Here is a 14407-nt window from a genome sequence, read left to right on the forward strand (position 1 = left end):
GTGGTCTTCCACTCTTTTAGATTGAAGTTTGCATTTTTTGTTGTTGTGATTTTTCACTCTGTCCTGGAGTGAAACCCCTCTAAAAGAGTGAAATAACCACCACTATTTTTAATGAGCCATCTGAGGGACAACTCGAAATGTAAAGAGTGGTGTTTTTCACTCTTTTACATTTAGAGAGTGGTAAAACACAACAGTCAGCAATATTATTAGACATTACACGTTACGCCAGCATCTTCACCATGAACACAGTTGTGATCCGAAATGTAAGTACAATCCCAAAGACTCGTTTCATCCCCAGTACATGCTACATTGTCGAGAAGTATGCTTCCCACTCCTCCGCCGAAGTGAGCATTTTCCCAGACCGCAGAAGCGGACTGATAGCCGAGTTGTTTGCAGGCAACGTGTCCGTCATTTATTTCCCAGTAATCGTCGCAAACTGTGCCCCATTCCGAATTATCATACACCTCTACGCGGCCTTCATTTGGGCTGCCGCCATTGACCAGACGAATGAGATCTTGGCAAAGAATGGACAAACGGAAATACAATAAATTAATGATAATAATATTAAATTCATTCAATTCGAAGAAACATTAGTTTCCACATTGACATTTGTAATTAGAGGATACACTAATATACATATAATGCGGAAAACAGGGCTTGTCAAGGAACTACAAACAAACATCTAGACAAAGGTAACCAAACAATGTGTTAATATATACGTGTATACAAGGTTATATAAAACAACAACAATACTAGAAAATAAATAGTTCATGAGAGACCAACAATAGAAAACTTCTGTTTGAAAAGTGCAACAGAATGTCAAAGCAGAAAGCTGCATAATTAAAAACGATACATGTTTGTCCGCAACATTATTAATGACTACCCAATGGCATTTTATTATACAACCCCCTTAGCCTTTGTACTAGAAATTGAATAGTTAATGAGAGAACAACAATAGAAAACGTTAAAGCTTCTGTTTGAAAATGCAACAGAATATCAAATTAGAAAGCGGCATAATTAAAAACGATACATGTTTGTCATCAACATATAATGACCACCCAATGGCATTTTGTTATACAACCCCCTTATATCCTTTGACAAGAGTGCCGTTCATTTAAAGGCAGTGGACACTATTAGTAATTACTCAAAATATTTATCAGCATAAAACCTCCGTTGGTAACGAGTAATGGGGAGAGGTTGATAGTATAAAACAGTGTGAGAAACGGCTCCCTCTGAAGTGATGTAGTTTTCGAGATAGAAGTAATTTTCCACGAATTTGATTTCGAGACCTCAAGTTTAGAATTTGAGGTCTCGAAATCAAGCATCTGAAAGTACACAACTTCGTGTGACAAGGGTGTTTTTGTCTTTCATAGTTATCTCGCAACTCTGACGACCAATCGAGCTCAAATTTTCACAGGTTTGTTATTTTATGCATATGTTGAGATACACCAAGTGAGAAGACTGGTCTTTGACAATTACCAACAGTGTCCACTGTCTTTAAGCGTACCACCCTGCCGCTTGGGGCAATTTGTAAGGGCTGCCATTTTCAGCTGGAGGGCAACTATTGGCTTTCTCACTGCTGATAACCTGGTACAGTGCCATACAGTAGTATAGGTCCGACCTTCTTCCGGGCCGCAATTGTTTTTCTGTAGTTCAGAATTGCCATCCTCAAAAATGTTCCTGGTATTTTTTAAGAATAAAAAAAAATCGATTTATAAAAAAGAAAAAACGCCCATTGAAAAAACTACGAACTACGACTAGCAAATGATGTTGTACATAAAACAAACCTCCGGGCGGGCACCGGGCAAGCCCCCTACTATTACCGGGAAGCCGGGCCATTTCTGGCCTGGGAGTTTTAAATGTGTATTTTTATTTACCATTTCAACTATAGGCACTGGACTCTATTGGTAGTTACTCAAAATAATTGTTAGCATAAAAAAACTTGCTTGGTAAACGAGCAATGGAGAGCTGTTAATAGTAAAAAAAAAAAACACATTGTGAGAAACGGCCCCTCTGAAGTAACGTCGTTTCTGAGAAAGTGGTAATTTTTTTTCACTCAAATATCAAATATTAAAGACTTCAGCTTCAATCCTTTCATTATGCATCTGAGAGCACACAAAGTAATGCAACAATGGTGTTTTTCTTTCACTATTCTCTTGCAAATTCGATGACCAATATTGAGCCCAATTTTCACAGTTTTGTTTATGCATTATGTTAGGATACACCAAGTGAGAGTACTGGTCTTTGACAATCATACCAAACATGTCGAGTGACTTTAAGTCTATGCAAATCCAAGCCTAAATTATTTTCATTATTTTAAAAATGGTTATTGAATTGGGAAATTGATTTTGGATATCAATCGTATATGTTTGGTTTGCGGTAACACCATGTGTGTATCTACTTGCAAGGTAGAGTTTGTTCTTTAGAGAACTGTCTTGCTTTATTCTACTACCGCGGAGCCAGCAGTTCGGGGGTTCGGGAGACTTCTCAGTTCTGAAAAGAACTGGACTGCTTTTAAACTATTACCAGGGCGGATGGTATAGAAATAGGCTGGGACTACTACTTTAGCTTATAGGATCGTGATTAACTGTACTGCCGCAGAGACAGTTCTTAAAATTGGTCTCAACGTTGAGACTGGCTTGCTTTAGTCATGATATCAATCATGTTTGAATGAATACTCACTTGTTTGGCACGAGGCCCCGTAGTAACCATCCAAACACGCACACGTAAAGCTGTTCACTCCGTCAGTACATATTTTACCATTCGTACATGGGTTTGAACTGCACTCATTAACATCTATATATTATTCATGAAAAGACAAAGAACTCAACACATGAGTAAACATATCACTGATTTGGGTCAATTTTTCAATTGGGTAGAAACACTACTTGGGAACACATGCTACTTGGGTCGAGAGGCTATTTGGGCCAAGGCGGTTTTTGGGTCAAGACGCTTCTTTTTTTTGTTTTACATTATTACTAAGTAGATAGTTATTTCTCAATGAAAGCATAAATTGACTAACAATGGGTGGTTCGTTTAGCTCACTCGGGTGAGCCCCTGGCAAGAGCTAAACTCCACAAGCAGGGAACTGGGGCTGACCCGGGCCCAATTTCAAGGCTCTGATAACCGCCGAATTCTGCGCTTACGATCGCGATTCCCCGCTTACATGCAAGCGCCGAATTTCTGCGCTAGCCTTGTAAGCCTAGAATGCCTAGTAACGGGGAGTATACGCACGCGCAGAAGCCCAAAATCGCCGCTAACCCGTGAAATACGCTTGCCGTAAGCACAGAATTCCCTGCTTCCGTAAGCGCCGATTCTGTGCTTACGGTAAGCAGAGCCATGAAATTGGGCCCTGGTGAGCAAAGCTAATCTTTCGAACGTACCTGGGCAGACCGGGGTCGACCCAGGGAAGCTAAACGAACGCCCTTTGACACAGGATGTTGCTCGTTTGTGTGTTTGTATTTCTCTCTCCATCAACCGTTTGTTCTGCGTTTAACATGGAGCCTCATTTTCTACAAGGGTGCAAAACTGTATCGCCCCTAATCTTATATGTCTTATAGATAAAGAATTGAAAAGTGCAAGCGTGTGCTCGCTGCTCACGCAAGCAAGTTTCATCCAAGATGGCGGCCAATGGCGTCATGTTCAATCCATCTCTGCATACATATGAAGCGATAAATACTCATGCAATGTTGTTTCCACGGAAGTTTCCGTGTACGCACAAATCCCATACACTGAAAACGGTTAAGACCCTTCCCCACACGTTGTTCCATTAATGGATTGGGACCAACCTCATTAATGTCTAAAGGGATGGTATAGGAGGGGAATACATCATTTCAGTAATATTACAATAACACGACCCAAAAGGTAACTTGACTCTAGTTAACTGTTTCAACGCACCCGTTCCACAAGCAGGTCCATTGTAGCCGCCAACACACGTACATGTGAATCTGTTCACTCCATCAATACACGTTCCGCCATTCATACATGGGTTTGAGCTGCACTCGTTGACATCTGTTTTCCATGGAAAGACAAAGAAGGCAAAACATGAGACGACAGATCACTGATTTAGGTCAAATTTTTAATTGGGTCGAAATTCTACTTGGGACAAAATCCTACTTAGGTTGTGATGCTATTTTGGTCAAGAAAGCATTATTTCCCTAAAAGGTGTCGTGACTCTATAAGTTAACCGTTTTTACGCACCGGTTTCACAAGCGGGTCCAATGTAGCCGTCAACACACGTACACGTGAAGCTGTCCACTCCATCAGTACACGTTCCGCCATTCATACATGGGTTTGAGCTGCACTCGTTGACATCTATTTTCCATGGAAGGACAAAGCACGCAAAGTAAACAGATTACTGATTTAAGTCAAAATTAATGTTTAATTGGGTCGAAACACTACTTAGGACAACATGCTTCTTAGGCCGTGATGCTATTTGGGTCAAGAATACATTGTTTTCCGTAAAGGTGTCTTGACTCTAGTTGACCGTTTATACGCACCCGTTTCACAAGCGAGTCCAATGTAGCCGTCAACACACGTACACGTGAAGCTGTCCACTCCATCAGTACACGTTCCGCCATTCATACATGGGTTTGAGCTGCACTCGTTAACATCTATTTTCATTGAAAGACGAAGAACGCAAAACATGAGTTAACGTATCACTGATTTAGGTCAAAATGTTTAATTGGGTCGAAACACTACTTGGGTCGTGATGCCTATTGGGTCAAGAATATATTATTTCCCTAAAAGGTGTCTTGACTCTAGTTAAAAATTTCAACGCACCCGTTTCACAAGCAGGTCCAGTGTAGCCGTCAACACACGTGCATGTGAAGCTGTAATTTCCATCAATGCAAGATGCTCCGTTCAGACACGGGGCTGCTAAACAGTCATCAATATCTAAGTCAATAAAAACATATTCAATCAAACTTTCGTAAACAGAAATCCCAGTCAAAGTGTTTGAACGTAAAACTATAAACTAGGAATTTTAAACCACTGGACACCTTTATTTTGGTAGTTAAAGACCAGTATTATAGTTATTTGTTGTATCCCAAAATATGCAAAAAATAACAAAATAATCTGTGAAAACTTGGACTCAATTGGTCACCGAAGTTGCAAGAGATCATTGAAAGAAAAAAAAACCTTCTTTGCCTCAATAATTATTATGCTTTCGGATGTCTACCAGGTACTTTAATATTTGGGGGAGAAACTACCCCACACAATTATCAATAGCTTTCCATTGCTCGTTACCAAGTTTTTATGCTAACAATTATTTTGAGTAAACATTGCTAATAATAGTGTCCAGTGCCTTTAATAGATGTTTATTTTTTACAAATCTCTTTCTGGAACATACATCATTTTACTCAGCCGATATCAATGTACTAAATTGCCTCATGATGGCGATGTTGGCCGCCATCGCGACGTGCTATATGAAACAAGGGACTAAAACCCTAGCAACCGATCTACTATCCCCCCCCCCCCCACGGCTGTTACCTATGTTCTGTTTCTGCATGGTCCTGGTGAATTACTGCACAATCTCCACATATCGGGATATACACGTGAATTAAGGTGACTGAGCAGCAATGATTTACATGGTGTGAGCCCCCCCCCCCCCTGGTGATGTTACTCATACCAATAGCTTGAAGTTTACCCTTAAAAATACTAAATTTGCTATTCGTATAATTTGTTTTGTAACTTTGTGTTTATATTATGTGAAATTTCCAAATAGATAATAATAACATTAACAATAGTTGGTACTTTGCACAGTCACTAGCCTATAATAATGGACCCGCCACCGTTAGCAGGAATCCATTTTTAGGGTACTTCATGGTTTTTCATTCTCTGTCATCCTTGTTTTTTTTTTCTTCACATTTTTTCTCCCGACTAATTGTTGGATCCTTGAAAACATTGTGAATAATTTAACAATTTTCAGATTAAAGTTTAACTCAATAAACCCGCTTACTGCCAGCTAGTTACAGCTACTGGCTTATTATTTTTTTTTTTAAATAGTTTTGTTGTTGTATAATTTATTTGTTTTAAAGCCAGTGGACACTATTGGTAAATGTCAAAGACCAGTCTTCTCACTTGGTGTACCTCAACATATGCATAACATAACAAACCTGTAAAAATTTGAGCTCGATTGGTCATCGGAGTTGCGAGATAACTATGGAAGAAAAAAACACCCTTGTCACACGAAGTTGTGTGCGTTTAGATGGTTGATTTCGAGACCTCAAATTCTAAACTTGAGGTCTCGAAATCAAATTCGTGGAAAATTACTTCTTTCTCGAAAACTACTCCACTTCAGAGGGAGCCGTTTCTCACAATGTTTTATACCATCAACCTCTCCCAATTACTCGTTACCAAAAATGAGGTTTTATGATGGTAATTATTTTGAGTAATTACCAATAGTGTCCACTGCCTTTAAAAAATTACTTTGCATGTGAATTTAGTTAAAATCCAAAAGTGCCGGAGAAACACAATTTAAAGATCGAGTGTTCGGGGCAAGGTAGTTTGCTGGCTGTATTATTTACAGCATAGCCTGCGCTGTCTGATGGGATTTCCCCATTGACATTTTGAGTGATGAGTTTAGAGATACCGCAGAAAAACTGGAGCGGTGGCTCCACGCATACAGGGAAAAAAAGTCGATAACTGGAATACATAATATGAGAAACGTTTCATGCAGAAATGTTTCTCAGATTGCGATTTGTTTAATTCCCCTCTACAAACCACATTCCTTTAAAGGGAATCGTTTCTCAAGATTGTATACATTACGTACAGCTGTAGTGTTTCTTACTAAGCAAATGTTTACGGTCATTTATTTTTTGGATAAATATAAACAAAGTATACCCTCCCTTTAGAAACTAAGTCAAAACCATTAGCTCTCATGCGGTATACAACTCATTTATTTATTATGAACTTTAATGTTACATAGCTGAACATAAATAGCCTGTGTTGAGTCATTTTTTTGGCGGAAAAAATGATTGATTATAAAAAATGACAATCTAGACAGAAACATTACCTGCTCAGACCGCAAGGCCGGAAAAGTTATCGTGAGGGCACTGATATGCACCTGGGGTGTATTAAAGGCAGGGACATTATTGGTAATTACTCAAAAAATAATTATTAGCATAAAACCTTCCTTGGTATAACGAGTAATGGGGAGCTGTTGATAGTATAAACATCGTGAGAAACGGCTCCCTCTGAAGTAACGTAGTTTTCGAGAAAGAAATAATTGTCCATGCACGAATTTGATTTCGAGACCCCAGAATTAGATTTTGAACACGAAATCAAGCATCTGAGAGCACACCACTTTGTGTGACAGTGGTGTTCTTTCTTTCATTATTATCTCGCAACTTCGACAACAAATTGAGCTCAAATTTGCATAGGTTTGTTATTTCATATGCATATGTTACAGATATACACCAAGTGAGAAGACTGGTTTTTGACAATTACCGATAGTGTCCAGTGCCCTTAAAGTGCAAGGCATTTAATATGAGCAATTAATTATTATTATCAATATCGTAAACACTGGTCTTTCAGTGGAACATCATCAATATAGACCAGCTCTATTGAACGACCACTTTCATAGTATAAAACAAAGGTTGTTTTGTAACATTCTTACCTGGGATTAGTTTGGTCTGTGCAGTCCTCTGAAACGAAACACAAAAAAGATATTGTAGGTTTACTTTTGAATGTCTGCTAGACATATTTTGTTCTTGTGTAAGAAAGTAAATTAATGAAGTAACATAATGTTTTTACTGTGACTCTTCACTTTTTTTTTTTTTTTTTAGTTGAAACTTATGACCTTAAAAAAAAAATCGAAAGTATGAAGAATGAACTAAATAAATATAGGAAGGATGAAGTTAACATCGAACTGCGGCGTGCTTATAGTTTTCCGAGTTACCTATTAGTTTAAATTGTAATTTCATTTTTATTTTGGTTAAGAAGCCAAGGACTCTCAGAACACTGGTAGTAATAGTAATAATAAATTTGCGCATTTCAACATAAAATGTTCTAACAGAATAAAAATCAGCACAGTCGAGAAAAACAGCAGAGATTAAAAAATAGCAAGGTTACATAAACAATAACAAATTATAGCCAAAAGCTGGTTTAAAAAGAAACGTCTTAAGCTTAGCCTTAGAAACCAAAAGAGACTGTATTAATTGAATATCTGATGGTAAACCATTCCAAAGTGTCGGTGCAGCTTCAGTAAATGACCTGTCCCACTGAGTGGATTTTTGCATTTTACCTTTTCGGTAAGTTAGGAGTAACCTGTTATGGTACACGCCCAAAAACCCAAAGGAGAGAAGACACAGAAGGGAAGTTTCAGGTTTTAGTTGTAGGAGGAAAAATCCAGATAATTATCCGAGGGGAAAACCCACGCAGTCAGACATGAACTGAAAACCTCAATCCGCGTAGTGCCCTGGCGTAATTCGAACCAAGGCACTACAGAAGTAGAAGGCGGGGGACAGATACCACTAGCCCGACCACCCAATTTGTTAAGCTGCTTGTTGAACATTGCGATGCTACAAAGGCCCATTAGTGCCAGCAAAAAATATAATTCAAATCCGTTATTACGGATTTGCAATGCGTTATTACGGATTTGCAATCCGTTATTACGGATTAGTTATCCGTTGTTACGGATTAGTTATCCGTTGTTACGGATTAGATATCCGTTATTACGGATTTGTAATCCGAAATTACGGATTCCCTCGAGGATCCCCCGAGGGCGCTATGTGCTGGTTACTCAGCCTAGAGTGCAGTGGTCTGATTGACGAGAGCTATCGACTGGCGTCCGCCATTTTGTGGAGTCAAAGATTTGACACCACCAAAATGACGAACAGTTTTACTTCACGTAGTTTACATTATACTTTAAAAACATCTTTCCAACCATTTAAATTTACTTCATAACATTCGCTAAATCCAGGGCAATGTGTACTGTTTTTAGGGACCGATTTCTGCAACGTTACATGTTAAATGTTAAATGTTCAACAAAAAATAATAATAAAACAACTGTTCATGTTTTCATCATGATTTATTGGACTTGAATTCATAGTTTTTCTGTTAAGCAAATACCGAGCGTTTTCGGAAATTTGAAGGATATGCATGGATACATGTAAATATATCATGACAAAAATTGCTTCACGGTGGAGACTCGACTTGATGTATTTCATTAAAACTACTCAGATATAATCAATGTCAATTTTGCCAACCAAGTGATGTTAATTTTGATTTTTATCCTTTTAATAATTTCACTCTGGGGACTTAGAAAGTCATTGGGTCACCCAGAATTAATGGAACTACAACTGTCTTCTAATCATTACACTTAACTCCGTCGGGATCTAAGATTCCTCAAAAGACGGCGGACAGTTCCCTGTCCAAATTGCGAATCCGTAATAACGGATTATAACGAATCCGTAATAACGGATTACTAATCCGTAATAACGGATTGCGGTTATCCGTAATAACGGATTTCAAATCCGTAATTACGGATTGCTAGTCCGTAATAACGGGTTGCGAATCCGTAATAACGGATTTGAAATTTATATTTTACTGGCGCTAATGGGCTTCCGTACGATGCAGATATTATGGTAAAAATATTGTTCTTTTTTAAATTAGGGGAATAAGAGTGGGCAGTGGTATAACCGGGGGGAGGGCAGGGACATAAGCCTCCCTCCCCGTTCAAATGAGACCGGATAATTCGTAAATGAATGCGTCGATAAATAGTCCCCCTCCCCCGCTAATTTATGTATATTGCCATTGCTTGGCCCACACCTTTCATGGCTGGTCGCATACTGTCCGTTTGACCTCACCAGAGCTTCGACTTTCGGGCCTCGGTCAATCATCACCCCTCTAAACAATTTCGGTCAGGTATACTTTCGTCGTTTCCGATATCCCCCCAAAATTTTTTGAAATGAAAATATTATCATAGCTTATAGAAATTTCATGATCACCATACTAAAATATTCAAGAGTCGCGTAAATCCGTATTTGTTGTAATCCGTAATTTAGTTTATTAAAAAAAAAATTGAGACGAACATTTTCGTAAAATTGTTTTACAGCACCTCAGCAAGTAATTTTTAGGTAAGAATTCTACCATACTTATATTCAAACCCGTAATCTATGGAGATTTGTGTTTTGTGTAAAAAAAAACATTTAAAAAATACAGACATCTTGTTAGACTCACCTCCCATACTTCTCCGTCATCTTTCCCACAGTAGACGAACTTCTCATCTTCCGTCAAGTCCACTGATGAGAAGGCGTTGTTAAGATAGCATTCCTGCATCCCCGAGAGGTAGTTGATGGACTGGCATTCGGGATGAGCAAAACATCGGGTCAGACATCGAGTTTTAGACTTGATCTTATCCAAGACCTGCAGGGTGTGGCCCGTCAGACGGGCCCCGGAGTCACACCTTGTGTTGAAGTCGCGGTGCCCCCAATCCGTCTGCTTGCCATCGACCAGCAATCCCGGTAAGGTCACGAATAAGCACAATACTAAGCGTACAACCATGCCCACATCCCACATGGTTGATAACAGTTTAAAATGTTGCAGTAACTAATTGCTCCCTTTTTCAGTTGAAACAGTTTAAAGTACCAGTAACCTGGCTCCTTTTTCGGTTGAAACAGTTTGAAGTATCAATAACTTGGCTCCTTTTCAGTCAGTTGAAACAGTTTGAAGTATCAATAACTTGGCTCCTTTTTGGTCAGTTGGAACAGTTTGAAGTATCAATAACTTGGCTCCTTTTCAGTCAGTTGGAACAGTTTGAAGTATCAGTAACTTGGCTCCTTTTTCAGTTGAAAGAAACAGTTTGAAGTATCAATAAACTTGGCTCCTTTTTCAGTTGAAAAAGTTTGAAATGTTATCAATTTAAACCATTCTCATTTGTTAGATGAAGTTGCGAATATTGTTACCAGTAACCTGTTTCCTTGTTCATTTGAAACGGTATATAAAGACACAAGTAAATGAAGTATTATTTTGGGTTTTTACCTATATGAAGCTGGAACCACAAGCACACAGTTGATTGGTGTAAAAGTGTTCCCTTTTCACATTGCCATTTCAGAATTTACAGTTTAAAACACATTGTTTTGCTCAACCAAGTACCCTCGTAAAGCAAAACACTGCTGCTTCATTTGCGCACTGCCACTCCCGTGTTAACACCTCGCTGAACTGGACTGATTCACTTGGCAGGCAGAGGGCTGTTCTACTCTCAAGGATTCTCCATACGTTCATCTAAATTGTTATTAATAAACAACCACTTTCCATTATCATTTTACAGGAGCATTGTTACTACAACGTTAATAGGGATAACAAATTATGTCTACATAATTTGCTCACTGTATACTGACAACAATGTACTCATCAGGTTTACGGATGAAAATTATACCTCGGGGACAGGGGGGGGGGGTGGGGGCGGGGGCTGGCGACCCGAAGAAAGTAAACTGATGTTGTTTTCATGATGTCATGGCCGAGCCGTTAAGAGCATCGAATACAAGTTCTGGTGGTTTTAGTCATCGGGATGTGGGTTCAAATCCCGGTCATGACACTTTTGTCCGTTAGCAAGATGCTTTAATTTAATTATTGGTCCTCTTCACCAGGGGTATAAATGGGTATACCTGCGAGGGTAGAGGTTGATATTGTGTTTGTAAAAGCCTTTGGAGCGCTATGGCAGCCCAGGGTTGTATGCTCCCCGGAGAGCTAAGAAAACTTACAGGAATTTTATTGGCCGAATGACCACGACCAGGGCACTAATGACTAGCGCATTGATTCGTTATTGTATTAATGCGCTCTATAAGAACTAGGTATAATAATTTTTATTGTTAATTATTCATAGCATGCAAACGATGGATGGTCAAGGGTTTTTCTGCACTTGATCTTATAGCAGCGTAACCCCATTTTACCGAGGCCCCAGTTGGCTTGGCGTTTTAAAGGCACTGGACACCATTGGTAATACTCAAAGCAATGGAGAGCGGTTGGTAGTAAAACACATTGTGAGAAACGGCTCCCTCTGAAGTAACATATTTTTTAGAAAAAGTAATATTTTTTTCTCACTCAAAGACAGGCCTGAAGCCTTTTTTTTTAGGAATCTGAAAGCGCATATGTTATTGTGCAACAAATGTGTTTTTCACAGATTTGTCAGATTTTATCCATGTTGGGAAACACAATAGTGAGAATACTGGTCTTTGACATTACCAAAGGTGTCGACCAGTGTTAAAGCCATTGGACACTTTCTGAACAGAACAAAAATTAAAAGTTAATTAAAAGGGTTTACAGAAGGTTATAGAGAAAGACTTCCCTTGAAATATTATTCCATGAAATGCTTTACTTTTTGAGAAAACATTAAAACAATGATTAACTCTCGATATCGAGAATAACGGCTTTATTTTAAACACATGTCATGACACGGCGAAACGGATGCGGAAACAAGGGTGGGTTTTCCCGTTATTTTCTCCCGACTCCGATGACTGATTGAGCCTAAATTTTTCACAGGTTTGTTATTTTATATATAAGTTGTGAAACACGAAGTGTGGGCCTTTGGACAATACTGTTTACCGATGTTGTGCGACTGCTTTAAAGAAAAGAACGCATTCAAGTCAATGTCATTGCGTTGAAGGAAAAGCGTTTATCATTTTATAAAATTGATAGCAATGAATATTGTTTCATAGGAGATGACAACAAATACTGACTTGGTAATAAATCAAAAGGAAATTTGACGCCAGGTTGAAAAACAATCATTTATCATTTTGTATCAAATTGAGCTAATTATTTATTTTGTTTGACCATGGGACTTTACAAAAAAATATAAGTATTGTCTCGGTGGTAAATCAATATGAAATGTTAATGCCAGGTTAAGCCCTGTGACATTGGCCATTATTTAGTTCAACCTTATACAAAGTAATATACACGTATGATTGATTAGCTATACCACTGAGAGATAATTAGCGATAATGTATTACGTGAGTTGCTACTTTGTGAACATAAAGGCAAAGTATACATTTGATTTTTTGGGGAACAATATTGTTTTAATTTGATGTTTTTTTGGTAATTGTAGACATAAAATAACAGCTCTGAGAATTCGCTTCAAAAGGTGGTCGCATTTCTTTTTTTAGGTATCACCGAAAACTTGTTGTGATCCATGTAAGAATGATCCTTAATTGGAATACACAATCGTGTGAGAAACCAATATCTTTTTACTCCAGGTATACGATGTGACCTGTGACATCACATGTTTACAAAAGAGCCACCAAGCCTTGACTTCTTGTAGGCAGGATTTGTTCACAGCTCAATATTGAAGAAAACATCTTATATTTTATGAAGATGCACAGTCTAATTTGTATGTCAACTTTTGATATAATGAAAGGGGGGGGGGGTACATCTCAAAACTTTTTCCAGCTTTTAATTTCATAACTCTTTGATTGATGTGGAAATTATGATACAACATGTCAACTTTCCCATATGACCTGTGCAGTATCTTGCCTACCAGAACAGCCAAAGAACGTTCAAGGTCACACTTATTGTAAACAAAGGTCACATGGTGTATACCTTGACGTGAAATTATTCTCAAAATGCTCTATTTACCCCCAAAGCGGCGTTCAAACAAATAAATTGATACTAATTTTAATGATACCAAAACGCCCTTCCATTTTAAGGAAGCTATTATTGTTCAATCATTACTGTTTGCGGTAACACCATGCAACACTATTGGTAATTACTCAAAGCAATGATTAGCATACAACCTCATTGAAAACGACTAATGGGGAGAGGTTGATAGGATAAAACATTGTGAGAAACAGCTCTCTCTGAAGTGACGTAGTTTTTGAGAAAAAAAGTAACTTTCCACGAATTTGATTTCGAGACCTCAGAATTAGATTTTGAGGTCCCGAAATCAAGCATCTGAAAGAAAACAACTTCGTGTGACGGGGGTGATTTTTCTTTATCTCTCTACTTCGACGACCAATTGAGTAAGTTTTCACAGGTTTGTTATTTTATACATAATGAGATACACCAAGTGAAAAGACTGGTTTTTGACAAACCAATGGTGTCCATTGTCTTTAAATGAGTTGCGTGGTTCTGGAAAGAACCGTTGGTTTTAAAGTTCCCTTGGGGTAGGGGAAGGGATTTTGACCTTAAGAAGATGGGAATTAAAGGACAACATAAGATGTAAAAAGGGAGAAAAACTAATAAATAGTGAAAGAGGCAGGCTAAAAGGGGGATTTCTGCAGGGAAAAGGAGAAGGCAAAAACAAAAGGTTCTTCCGTCCGGCATAATTCCTTCTTGGACGTTAATCAGACCATGAGATTGAATGGTCTAAAGGTGTATCAATAGTTTCTGCATACTAAATACAAACAGATCTCCATTGTTATGTGCTTTACTGCCCCTTTAAAACCATGTTAGAAAAAAAACCACTTGTTAT

At 38.4% G+C, this 14407-nt stretch overlaps 1 protein-coding gene across 1 annotated transcript; it reads right to left on the reverse strand.

Moving 5' to 3' along the window:
- Positions 1–206: 206 nt before the first annotated feature.
- LOC117291273 (neurogenic locus notch homolog protein 1-like) lies at positions 207–10771 on the reverse strand. Its single transcript, XM_033772904.1, has 6 exons — positions 10183–10771; positions 7619–7646; positions 4783–4896; positions 4201–4314; positions 3847–4011; positions 207–514 (listed from the first exon to the last, which is right to left on the reverse strand). The coding sequence occupies exons 1-6, from the start codon at positions 10519–10521 to the stop codon at positions 207–209; spliced, it is 1068 nt and encodes a 355-aa protein (XP_033628795.1). The 5' UTR covers positions 10522–10771.
- Positions 10772–14407: the final 3636 nt, after the last annotated feature.

Source organism: Asterias rubens, chromosome 6, assembly GCF_902459465.1.
Source record: "Asterias rubens chromosome 6, eAstRub1.3, whole genome shotgun sequence".
NCBI classification, from domain to species: Eukaryota; Metazoa; Echinodermata; class Asteroidea; order Forcipulatida; family Asteriidae; genus Asterias; species Asterias rubens.

What these genes read in the sequence shown, in the direction of transcription:
- LOC117291273 (XM_033772904.1), bottom strand. Translation starts at nt 10,521, where the DNA reads ATGTGGGATGTGGGCATGGTTGTACGCTTAGTATTGTGCTTATTCGTG. An exon ending in TGGACCCGCTTGTGAAACCG is followed by an intron (nt 4,012 to 4,200) that starts GTGCGTAAAAAC and finishes CATGGAAAACAG; the next exon opens with ATGTCAACGAGTGCAGCTCA. An exon ending in ACCTTTTGGGTCGTGTTATT is followed by an intron (nt 515 to 3,846) that starts GTAATATTACTG and finishes TTCTTTGCCAAG; the next exon opens with ATCTCATTCGTCTGGTCAAT.